The sequence below is a fragment of the Hetaerina americana genome, unplaced genomic scaffold (genome assembly GCF_022747635.1).
Source record: "Hetaerina americana unplaced genomic scaffold, ioHetAmer1.1.p SCAF_39, whole genome shotgun sequence".
Taxonomy (NCBI): Eukaryota; Metazoa; Arthropoda; class Insecta; order Odonata; family Calopterygidae; genus Hetaerina; species Hetaerina americana.
This window is the reverse complement of record NW_027286974.1, coordinates 2,955,918-2,968,417: the sequence shown is the minus strand read 5'-3', so window position 1 is coordinate 2,968,417 and position 12,500 is coordinate 2,955,918. Positions and strand designations below refer to the sequence as shown.

At 39.4% G+C, this 12,500-nt stretch overlaps 1 protein-coding gene across 2 annotated transcripts in view; it reads right to left on the bottom strand.

Annotated features, from left to right (window-relative positions):
- Positions 1 to 12,500, bottom strand: part of milt (trafficking kinesin-binding protein milt) — an 88,578-nt gene that overhangs the window by 30,059 nt on the left and 46,019 nt on the right. For both annotated transcript variants that reach the window (XM_071589596.1, XM_071589597.1), the window contains exons 3-9: positions 9,739 to 9,815; positions 8,718 to 8,904; positions 8,314 to 8,559; positions 6,475 to 6,605; positions 6,192 to 6,281; positions 5,070 to 5,311; positions 1,995 to 2,276 (exon numbers count right to left, since the gene is read on the bottom strand). In XM_071589596.1, coding sequence (XP_071445697.1) covers positions 1,995 to 2,276; positions 5,070 to 5,311; positions 6,192 to 6,281; positions 6,475 to 6,605; positions 8,314 to 8,559; positions 8,718 to 8,904; positions 9,739 to 9,815 — 1,255 coding nt within the window. The remainder of the gene's footprint in view (positions 1 to 1,994; positions 2,277 to 5,069; positions 5,312 to 6,191; positions 6,282 to 6,474; positions 6,606 to 8,313; positions 8,560 to 8,717; positions 8,905 to 9,738; positions 9,816 to 12,500) is intronic.

Sequence of the window (12,500 nt, the reverse complement as noted above, 5' to 3'; positions counted from 1 at the left end):
GAGGAGCCACCCGTCTACTAGCTGCGTCAGAGTCCCTTTTCTAATGTAATATATCTTCACAAACTGAGCGGCCCTTGGCTCACATTCTATCTATTGTCCAAATCAACTTCTTGACCTGGCAGTGGGAAGCTGGAGGTCCATAGATGGTCCCTCGCTCGGAAACTGAACTGGAACCCTCTATTCAGTAACCCAGCTATCTGCTTGAATACAAGGCCACTGCTTTGCGGATAAGCAGAATATTTTCAAGTGGAAAATTGCTTTTTCATTGAATACTATGTTGAAACGAAAGTTCTCCCGACGTTGTGACCTCAGCAATTGTATCGTGTTTTGATGGGAACTTTCTCAGGAGTGCTACTGAGGTTTTTTGAGGCTGTTTCCTTCAAAGTAACATCTGAACTTCCTCTTTCTTCACCATATACAGGGTAACACCTGAAAAGTGGTAGGACTGATTTTCTGTGGCGCGATCGGAGCCGTGGAGGGGGGTCTGCCTGGCAGGGTAAGGTGGAGGGGGCTCTTAGCAACAGACCGACACCAACCTCAGTCGCCTGCGGGCTGTCGTTGAGTGAGGACACCGTTTTTAGCGAAGCAAGTTTTTTGTCCGCGTTGAAAAACAAAATGAATCTGAATTTAGAGCAACGTTATTCCGTGAAGTTTTGTGCGAAACTCGGGAAGATGGCAACTGAGACCCTTGATATGATCAAGCAGACTTATGGGGACACTGCCTTAAGCCGTTCCACAGTATTTGAGTGGCACAAGTTGTTTAAAGAGGGCAGGGAGCTCGTTGAAGACGACCATCGCTTCGGACGGCCGTCGACGGCAAGAACCAACACGAATGTGGACAGATTGAGGACACTGCTGAACACAGACGGACGCTTAACCAGTGAAGACATTGCAGACCAGTTGGGTATGTCTGCATCTAACGTCCAACGCATTATTTCACAGGATTTGGCCATGCGCAAGGTGTGCACCAAGATGGTGCCGAAAATTCTGAGTGTCGACCGACATCTCCTGGCCAAATATCGCGTTGCCACGTTGCCGCACCCGCCCTATTCTCCCGATCTGGCACCACCGGACTTCTTCCCCCTGATGAAAAGACAGCTCAAGGGACGACGTTTTGACTCGATAAAGGCCGTTCAAGAGGCTTCGACGAGGGTCATCAACGGCATCCCCAAAGAAAATTTCCAGCGGGCGTACGGGGAATGGGAGCAACGTTATACTAAGTGTGTAGCAGCTCAAGGAGCATACTTTGAAGATTATTAAGTCGATGTAAGTATATCGTCAATAAAACTCTTGTAAAAAAATCAGTCCTACCACTTTTGGATGCGACCCTGTATATCTTCATTTCTTAGAAATTTCTCCCTGGCCCCATACTTCTTAAAAAGCCCACTTTCCCTTTCATCATTAACGGCACCATACCACTCACTTCCTTTCAATATTCCCTCCATACATTTTCTCCGCTGTATTCAGATTTCTTCCGATAATTTTCTCACTTTCCCCATCCTTTCTATAACCTGTGCGTTTGTCCTCTGCTTTGCCCGACTAATTTCCTACTCATTCTGTACTCCACCCACATCTTAAAATATCATGGATAGGGAATTGGGGTTGCAAAACCAAAGGGTACCTTTTCTCAAAGATACAGGACAATTCGCATGTCCTCATAGATTCTGTCAGCTTGTAAATTATTAATTAGAATGAAATTTTTGGACACAGTGTCGACTTTTCAGATGGAAATACATATCAAGACCCTCGTTATGTCTATGTTTCAGAGAATCCGTCAGTCAAAGAATGCTGCTTCATGTCACAATCTTTTCCAGATGTCTCCAAGTACGTCAGCGGACGAAATAAGATCAAGTTTACCACACCGGTTGCCCTTTGTGAGTTCGGTATGTTTAGCGGAAGGATAGAATGGGGGGCAAATTCATCAAACTCCGTCACAGGAGAGTATGGGAGGCTAATAAAGGGATGATACCGTAAACCGTGGTCCATTAGCTCACCTGAAGGATGATCCCCTCGGATTGTAGCCGCCGTGTGGTGCTTGCTGCGTGCCGGACAACGCCCTGGTGCTCATCCTGCAAGCCTGCGATGATGAGGCCGAGGAGAGCGTCGCGGTTGTCGAGAGCTGCGCAAAGGATGAGTTGAGCACCATGGTGCTCTGGTGGAAGGAGGAGGAGGAACCGCCAAGGGATGGATGGCGCTGGTGTAGGGGAGAGGGAGAGGGGGAACCGGAACTGCGGGACGCGGAACGAACCGTCTCGAAAACCTTCCGGTAGTGTGGCCTGCGTGTCAGTAAAAACAATGATTGTATCAACAACAGCAACAAGAAGAACAACGGTGACATCTATTAAAACAATCAAATACACTCGTTCTTTGGAATTAAACAATTTTAATGCCTTTGAAAATTGCGATAACGAATGGAGACGTATTTTTCAAATTCTGCGGAGAGTCGATTGCGTTTATCTCAGTGGGAATGCTCGGGGAAGTTGTAAAACAAAAATGTTTCACAGTAAAAAAGTCTGCGGACAAGTTCAGTGAAGGTATTTATCATTAAATGAGTCATAAGTGGCAAATCGCAGAGAAAAATAGGCTGAATGGATAATCCTTTCATAAAAGGAAACCATTTTCATGACGAATAAAAGATACCTGATATAAATAAAGAAGAATTAGCACTGCGGGACAATATTAAGAGAACAACAAAAGCATAAAAATCAAGTTGGAATTAAAACTGAGGTCACTGTAACTTTAATTTTTATTGAAACACCTCTTAAAGATCTAAGAATGATAAAGTCAGTGCTAATGCTGTGGAATGGAGAATAATAAAAGACTTGATTATTATACAGAATAAATTAGGGCTTGGAATGAAACACGTCGCAATATAGTGTGTAACTTAATGATATGCATACACTTTAAGCTATAATCATTTTTGTTTGCGTGGTCAACTGCGATCAAAGACAGAACTGACTGTCTTAGGAGGACCAGAATTATTATAATTCCATCTTTACCACTATCGCATATTAGGAGGATCATATCGCTATGGTATACAATGAAGATTGTCTGTATTTGTACATTGTATTGATTGTCTGTGACTATTTGCGAATCGTACATCATGAAGATTATACTACATTTGTAAATAATACATGAATAAATGAAAAATGTGGCAGTCTCTGAGTCTGTACACAGTGACTGTTTCGTGGCATTAATATGAGGAAGGAATCAGACATAAGTCTAGACTTAATGAGATATCGGTTTTTATTTTCTATGGCAAGACGAGGGACACAAATGATTTCAGGTTTCTCAAAATTCACAGAGTTTAAAGAGAGTACGCCTTAAGATAGCCTCAATGGCTATAAGCACTCAGACGGGACATCCAGATGGATCTGGGTTCGAATCTCGGTCTAAGACGAAAGATTTTTATTCACACTCTGAAATCGTTGCATTGAAATGCATATCTTAGCAGATTAATCCTTTAAAAAATCACTCTTTCGGCATCTCCAGTGCAGTTTCTTCGGAATATATAAATGATTATTAATTGCTTAGGGGATGATCAGTCAATGGGTTTAGGAATGGGAGAGGCAAGCATGATGCTATTGCAGTAATGAGATCACTAATCGAGAGAGGAATATACAGGCTTACAGTGCTTACATCCGGGCAAATTTCAGTTTGAATTTCCTGGCATATCGTAGTTCCACTGGAGGTAGCGATTGGCGTTCTTCATAGCTATGGGCATCTAGTAAACTGGCCAAATAACCTCAAAAATGGCAGAGATGTGGGTCGAGTACAATCGATAGAGACACTATTATTATCGCGGTAAGCGTTATATTTTAATAGATATATTATAGTTTGATTCTTCTTCTTCTTCTTCTGGTGGTTTACGCCACATATTAACTGTTTATACGATATCCTACGGGGCTATAGGTATTAAATGCTTCGAAAGAAGTCTAAAGGGAAAGTTTCGCTGACCCCATCGGAGAGGAAATCTCATTTCAGAGGAAACCTAAGTGCTTGTCTGAATTTAAGCCCTACACCCTAAAAATGTATTAAAAAAATATGAAATTTTCAAAAAAAGTCTAAGAGTCTATATGGAGACTGATTTGTAGTATCTATGAGGAGGGAATCTGGCCGGAAGACTTTATGAGATCAGTTTTAGTTCCTATTCCGAAAAAGGTAAAGGCCACGTCATGTGAGGACTACAGGACAACAAGTTTGATATCCCACGCAGCTAAAGTTGTTCTCAGGATCATAAACAAAAGGATAGAGAGAGTAGGGCAAATGATCAATACTTAGGGGATGATCAGTATATGGGTTTAGGAAGGGGAGAGGTACATATGGTGCCATTGCAGTAATGACATTATTAATCGAGACAGAAATATAGGACAGAACCAGGAGGTATTTGCCTGTTTCGTATGATTACAGGAGAAAGACGTTCGATAGAGTGAATTGGGGAAAACTAATGAGTATATTGCAGAAAATATGAATAGATTGGAGGGAAAGGAGGCTAATCCGCAACCTGTACATGTCTCAGACTGCTATCAGGTACGAGTGGGGAACGGGGAGTCCGGATGGGCAATGTTAGGAAGAGGTGTAAGGCATGGGGTGTATCCCATTGTCACCATTGCTGTTAAACGTATATGTGGAAGTTTTGGAGTTCCCTACGAGGATAAAGCAAGTTTTTTAGCACCAAGCACCATTGCATGGAGTCGGTGGGGTTTTGGAATTGCAAGTCTATTTTGAAAGAGAATCGGTGCTGAATTTGAGAGAATAATAGAAATAATTGCCAAACATTTATGAATGTTACAGTACAGCATTAGGAGAGCATTAGATATTTTAAAATACCATAGTCCTTGTCATTTTGAAGAATGGAATGAATGAAGGCTGGAGAGGGGACTGAACAAGGGTTTGTCTTGTTGCGCAAAGGCAACCTATTCCCAGGGCAGGCTTCGAAACATATCAGCATCCAGTTTGCGTGCTACGTCCAAAAAAAACCAAACTCAAACGTAAGACTAACAGAGAGAATGAATGATTCAACCGCAATTGCTGGTTTTATTGGTACGCGGCATGGGTGCCACACTTACGCTTTTGGCGAGACCTCAGACGACATGTGTATGCCGGAATCCAGGCTGAGGCCGTAATTGAGCGAAGACTCCAGCTCCAGGGCAATGGAGTCGCCATACTGTCCCTGGAGGCTGTGGTGCGTGGTGATTGGTGGGGCGAGGTAGCGCGTGCCCGCAAGCGCAGACGGCAACTCCTTCTGACGCACCTTGCGCAGATTCTCTTGCGCCTCCGTCAGCAAGCACATCACCTCGCCATAGCGCTCCTGGCGATCACAAAAGGACACAAAAGTGGAAAGGAGTTTCATTGTTATTAATTAAAAGATCATTTCATTATTAAACATAATGATCATACAAAGTATGTTTGCAAAACCTACAAAAGTAATTCTTTCCTTCTCTGTCTAATTGCACTGTTTAAGATTCTCCATACAAGTAAGGTATTGTTTGAAGTGCCATTCACAGGCTTACAGACAAACATAAATTAATGTAGAAGCTGCCAGAAATTACTTCACGAGCAGTGTCTAAAGTTCTGAAGTGAACCAAAACATCATGGCAGGTCTTGCGGTTGCCATGGCAACGGTGATGTTTACACATTGGTACAGAGCAAGAATTATCACATCCTTTTTGCTTGGATTTTAAACTTCTACACACAAGGAAGGTATTGTTCTAAAGTGCCATTCGCAGGCTTTCGGGAAAAAGTATCTTTGTTTATAAGCCACCAGTGTTTACCTAATGATTAGTGTCTGAAGTTCTGAAGTGAGCCAAAACATCATGGCAGGTCTTGCAGTCGCCATGGCAACGATGATGTTTAGATATCAGTGTTAACAACAAATATTTACAAAATGCAATTTCTGTCTCTCTTTATAAATGAAAGAAAGTCCAGGAAATGAAGGGAATTTTAGAGCAAGGATTATCACATCCTATTTAATCGTAGCGTAAGCTCACACATCCAAAATGTTTAAAATATAAGCAACTAAAATATGATGCAAATTAACACTTCTTTCTAATTCCTTCCATGATTGATTTGATTTATTTAAGCAGAAAATAGTCAGGGTATTTCCAGTTTTTCAGGGAAATCATTAATGTTTCAAAAACGTTTAAGAGATCTGGTTGCTTCAGAAGACGATCGACCAAAGGGCCTCTCACCTTAAAATCTGCGAGCTCCGTCGTCAGTCGGTCCTGGTTCTCCTTGGTGATCATTACGAGCGAAGTCAGCTCTTCATTCTCGTGACGAAGCTATGGCGCCACCGTGGAATTAGAGCAAACAAGATCCGTTTTGGAAATTTCAATTCTGACAACAGAAACACAGAGGTTACCACTATTTGACCACACACATATATTTATAAACATATATGTTTATTCCTACGTTTAATCATACAATTATATGCATTTGCAATTGCATGGCGATTGTTGATTGCTTGGGCCTCACCCGTTTGATCTCGAGCTGCGAGCTGTCCAGTTTGGTGACCATGGTGTCCACCTCCGCCCTTTGGCGCCCTCCCTCATTGCGCACTCGCTCCAGCTCCTCCGACAGCAGACGACTTTCCTCACTCGCGCTCACTACGCCACGCAAGGGAGACACGCAAGGCAGAGAGCAAAACATAAGTGACAGGCTTTTTGTATTTTTATGAATATATATATACATTTACATATATATATATATATATATATATATATATACATATACATATATACATATATACATATGTATACATACATATATACATATGTATACATACATATATATATATATATATATATATATATATATATATATATATATACATACACATATATATATATATATACATACACATATATATATATACACATATATATATATATATATATATATATATATATATATATATATATATATATATATATATATATATATACACATTATCATTATCCTATTATCACCGTTGCTGTTCAACCTGTATGCAGAGGAAATGATCAAAGAGAGGAATTATGGGAAGAACTGGAGGTAGGAATAAAAGTGGGCGGGGAATTCGTAAAATCAGTTAGGTTTGCTAATGACCAAGCTTTAGTTTGTCAGTAAGCCAATAGAGGGTTGCAAGCATTGCAATGAGTGAATTGGAAATTCAGTGCGATAGATATATGGGATGAGAATCAATATGTTATTGAAACAAAGGTTATGCGATTTTCTAGAAAGAAACAGGCTAAGCTAAACATTAAAATAGGAGGGCAAATAAACTAGAGCAGGTAGAACAGTTTATACTTATCTCTGGAAGGGTTTTGGACCAACATGGAGAAGAGTTGCGCAATTAGGCAAAGAGGCTTTCACTATAAGGAGGAGGGAGTTAAGATGAGAGGGACGTTGATTGTAAGTATATTAAGAAAAGACTCGTTAGAAAACTTTGATGTGGAGCGTAGTTATGTGTGGCTATGGAAACGTGTTCATTGAAGCTGGAGGATAGACGTAGATTGGAGGCCATTGTAGATATGATGTGGGTGTGTGGGATGAAGAATGGAGAAGGTGAAATGGACCAAAAGAAGGAAAACAAACGAGGAAGTACTTGGTAGGCTGTGAGGCGAGGACAGAGGGGTTTGTTGGGAGATATTACTAAGGAGGCAGGAAGAATGGATGAAGGGGGTATTGATTGGCAATAGTGGGATGTTTAAGAAGACTGTAATAGAGGGGAGAATGTTAATGGCAAATGAGGAAAGGGAAGGAACAAGATATAGGGATGTCTTAGGATAGGGAATGGAAAGGAGGAAGAAAGTACTCAGAGCTGAAGAGGGACCTGATGTAGAGTAGGAGGTTGTGTTTTGCTGGGGGCCACAAATTGTTGAATTAGTAATTATGTCCATCCAAAAACCTACCATGAGCGGTAGATTACCTAATAATAATTATATATATATATATATATATATATATATATATATATATATATATATATATATATGTATTTGTATAAAATTTAGCACTATTGGACACAGACAAACACCCAGAAATACACAAAAAATGCAAGAAACTCACTGGGTTTTGAATTTTCGGTGGTACCAGCCACCTTCCCCAAGGAAATCAATTCTGCCCTTCTCTTCCTAGAGAAAGGTGGCTGTCACCACCGAAAATTCAAAACCTTGTAAGTTCATTTTCTTTTCTGTGTTTCTGTCTTCGTCCACTAGTATTCAATTTTATACATTATTATTCACGTCCATGAGCCTTTAAAAAGGGGTGTCATACATGGTCAGTTCTGCACTCAAGATGACCTCTTGCGCACAGTTGTTGGCATCGTCTCACCTAGCTGTTGTTTGACTCCTTCCACCAGCTTTGCCTCCTCCTCCTCAACACGCAACGTGTCCTTCGCCAGCTGGGTCGCCTCGACACGCAACGACTTGTTCTCTTCCTCCAACCACGCAATGCGTCTCTTGAGCAGCTCAACGCTCGCCCTTGCGCTGGTCCGTCCGGAAAGGTGATGTGCTGGGATCGGGGGCATCGTCCCACAAGATGGGGAAACAAGGGGGGACGCATGGTCATGCGGACTGCCTGCGCAAAGGACGAAACAAGGATTTGAAAAAATTGGCCCCACACGAAACACTTGTACTGTCTCATATTAATAACTCATGCTACAGAAAACCACGCAAAGTTAACCCTTGAGATCTTGCGCATCTTTTGTCTTTTGTCCCTTGCGCATGCCAACTTACCATCTTCGTCAGAGGTGAGCGCATGCAAGAGTTGCGTCTTCTGCTGCAGTTCGTGGGTCAGTTGCGTGTTTTCATCATGCGCAGATCTCAACTCCACTTCCAAGGTCGCAAGGCGTACTTTAAGTCCCTGGTTCTGATCCAAAAGCTCCTTGCCAATGCGCGCCGTCAGCTCCAAATCCTTCTCTTTCTGCGCAAAGGGAGAACAAGGCAATGCGCAAGCGCAACATCAGTGGAAGGTCATATGCAGAGACTAAACAAACCGAAAATACATTGAAAGGTGCCTCAAGTGAAATTTTTAGCCATTGACAATACTTCGAAAGACAGTAAGCATTACAAAAGGTTATTAATTTTTTAAAAAATTGCATAATTTGTAAGTATTGACAATACTATTGACATGACAATAGTGTTGTCAGTAGTGACAATAGTATTGACATGACAATAGAGCAGATCCGACAATGTTGTTTTTATAAAAACACCAACCTCATTGTTGGCAAGCCAGTATGAATAGAGATGCTGAAATGGCAATAAAGTTAGACAATATGATAGATGAAGTCAATATGAAGATCAGATGGCAATGTCAATGACATATAATATGAATAATATGTCAATAAAGTCAATACATCACCATCTCAAAATGTTAACAGAGTGGCCCCATTGGAAATTTTGTTTATATGGCAATATAGACAATAGGGCAATGTAAATAATGGCATATTACGATTTTTTGACAATTTGATTGGCATAAATTACCGCGCAATATGGCTGATATTGTCTTAATGTTTGCCGACAAATGATATGCATTTAATATGACTATATAAACTTGATAAAGTCAATATATATATATATATATATATATATATATATATATATATATATATATATATGTATATATATATATATATACACATATACCAAGTCGGAGTATCACTTTGAAATTTAATTTCTCCTCCATATTGGCTGCCAATACGTTGCTGCGCGGATATATATTTTGCACACGGGTAAATTTGCACAAGAAGACACTTACCTCCTCAAGTAGTCTCGACACTGCCTCAATATCATTATAAGTTCGGGTCATCTGGTTGACTCTATTTGCGCATAGGACTGCAAATAGAATGGAAGATTGATAGAGAGAGAGAGGTATGAATTAATTATTCGGCCGGAAAACCACTTAAAATAAGTAGTATACGGACGATCGGGAAACAAAACCAAAAATTTCAATTTTTTTTATCAAGAAATCGGTTTTTCTTAAAAGGTAAGATCAATGTAAAACGATATATTTCCACGTTTAACAAAACCATGATGGAACTCAGTACCATTAATTGTGCAGGACTTTAGAAACATAACTCACGAGATCGACAATTTTCGAGTAAATACAAGCTTCAAAGCCTAGAACGGTCACCGAGGAACACACACACGTTAATTTAACAAATACATACATTTAAACGGACCAAACGGTAACAAAACATTGAGCGGAACATTACACACACAATTTACTAACATTTAACACATTTCGAAGCCATAATTTAACGTTATTTTCAAACAAAACATTAGTATTCACTTCGATCGACTCTCATCATAACAAAACTCGTCCCTCATGTTATGTAAACAACTCCTTATCAACGGTTGCTAACATTAATAAGTAACGATTCTGTTTATATCAATACAGCTATGAATTAATACCTTGCACGTTGATTTTTTGTTTATTTATTATTAATACTAATTAAATTAAATATTAATCTCCGAAAAAGATTATTATTATATTTAATTTAAGTTTTGTGTTTGAAATATGTTTCCTCGGTTGCCATGGTGACCCGTCAACAGCAGACTTCACAAAATGAGTTGACACACACAACAATATTTTTATTGCGAATCTCTCTGTGAATTGTGAAAAGCGTGAAATACGTCCAATTAAACAGATTAAATGGAATAACAGTCCGCGGGTGTGGAAAGGGCATGCAGAAGCGGGAACATGCGACAGGAAACGTGGTTTAAACAAGTGAATACCTTTACCTCAGCCAAATTACTTGTACGTACATGAATTCGACATTCATCTTCCTGTAATTGTACGAAGGTTTGTGTATTTAAAATTATCGTTAACAATTTTTCCTCCCGAAGTGCATTTCGTGTTGTGCTTAATTCGTCAGACTGCCGTTTAATAGCGCGCTTGATCACAGAACGTATTGGTATCATGGCGACATTATTTAGTTGAAAACCTGTGGAAAATGGCTCGTTTAGGAATACGTTTCACGTCTAAAAATGGAGATTCAATTGCCAAAAGAGATGTCTACATCTGAGATGATCTTCTGTTATCCTAGTTTTTGTTGGAGGTCATTAGAAAAAAGATGTAGAAATGCTGGGATAAGTGTATCGAGTTTAAAGGACAAAATACGAGGATTGGCTTACAACTAATATGTATATATGCTTTGTTAGACCACACACAAACAAAATGATCTCCAGAAGCACTCCTGGGTCTGGTGGCATGTGGAAGTAACATTCCCAATCTACACGCATGTTTGCAGGTTTGGGGTCGTTGCATTATTCATCCAGTTAAGTATTTTGAAGAGCGAAAGTATGCGTTCTTCAGAACGGTGATGGGTTATATTGTGTTCTTCATTTTAATTATCATTTAATCAATGCAAACTTTAACAATGGCTATATCGGGATAAGATTGCAAAATATTAAGGAACTAATCTTTACGAAGACTTTTAAAATGTGAATACTATATGCGTAAACTAAAATTTATTGAGAAATCATTACGCTAATTCAATTGCAGTGATTTTATAGAGCAGTTGTATACCGTTCAGCATTTATTCAAAGAACTCATTAAGATGTATGGCTATATCTTCTTTTGTTATAAGCTCAAATAGGCAATACCTCATCCCGCTATTAGAAAGAACGAAAAAAAACATAAAAAACCGTTATTTATTAACATGCAGTCGAGTTTATGTACTAAAAACATGAAGGGAAAACACAAAAAAAATGAGTTTTTTCGATTTTCGAGGACGTTCCGGAGAGAAAATGACAAATCTAACCCCCCCGCCATTAAAAATCCCCATTAAAATACACGAAAAATAATTGTTTAGAAGTTTGCCAAAAATTACGCTATTATATTTAAGGCGATACGTATCGCCTTAAAGACGATTAATTGCAATTACATTGTTAATAGTCAACACTGTTATTTACGTCGTGCATAAATCGATATTTCCAAAATTTCGAAGTTGTATATCGATTATTATGGAAAATATCGATAACCATGGAATTACCGTCCGTTTGCTTACGCCCTAATGAAAGGAATTCGTCACAAAATGAACGACAAACTCGATAAATTTGCCATTCAACCAGTAGTTAAAAAATAGTCGACAAGAGTATCGATTATAGAATTTATCGCAATTATCGATTCATCTTTCGGTCGCAAACCAGGCGTCCTTAACCGCACGAACTTCAACTTAATACGCGAATCTATTAATCTATTTCTCTAAATAGGTTAAACGCTCTCTCGAAAGGGCAATCACTTGAAACGCCTACGTCATCGTTATTGATAAACCACTTACCATCCCTCCCCTTCCCCCCCATAGCAACGGCAGCGTGGCGCTATACAGGCCTGTATACGTAACTAGCCTTGGGACAGTTCTACAGCTATGCGGTTGCCTAGAGAGGGCCGTTATCAACGGCATGTACGAATATATATATATATATACATACATATATATATATACATATATATATATATATACATACATATATATACATATATATATATATATATATATATATATATATATACAT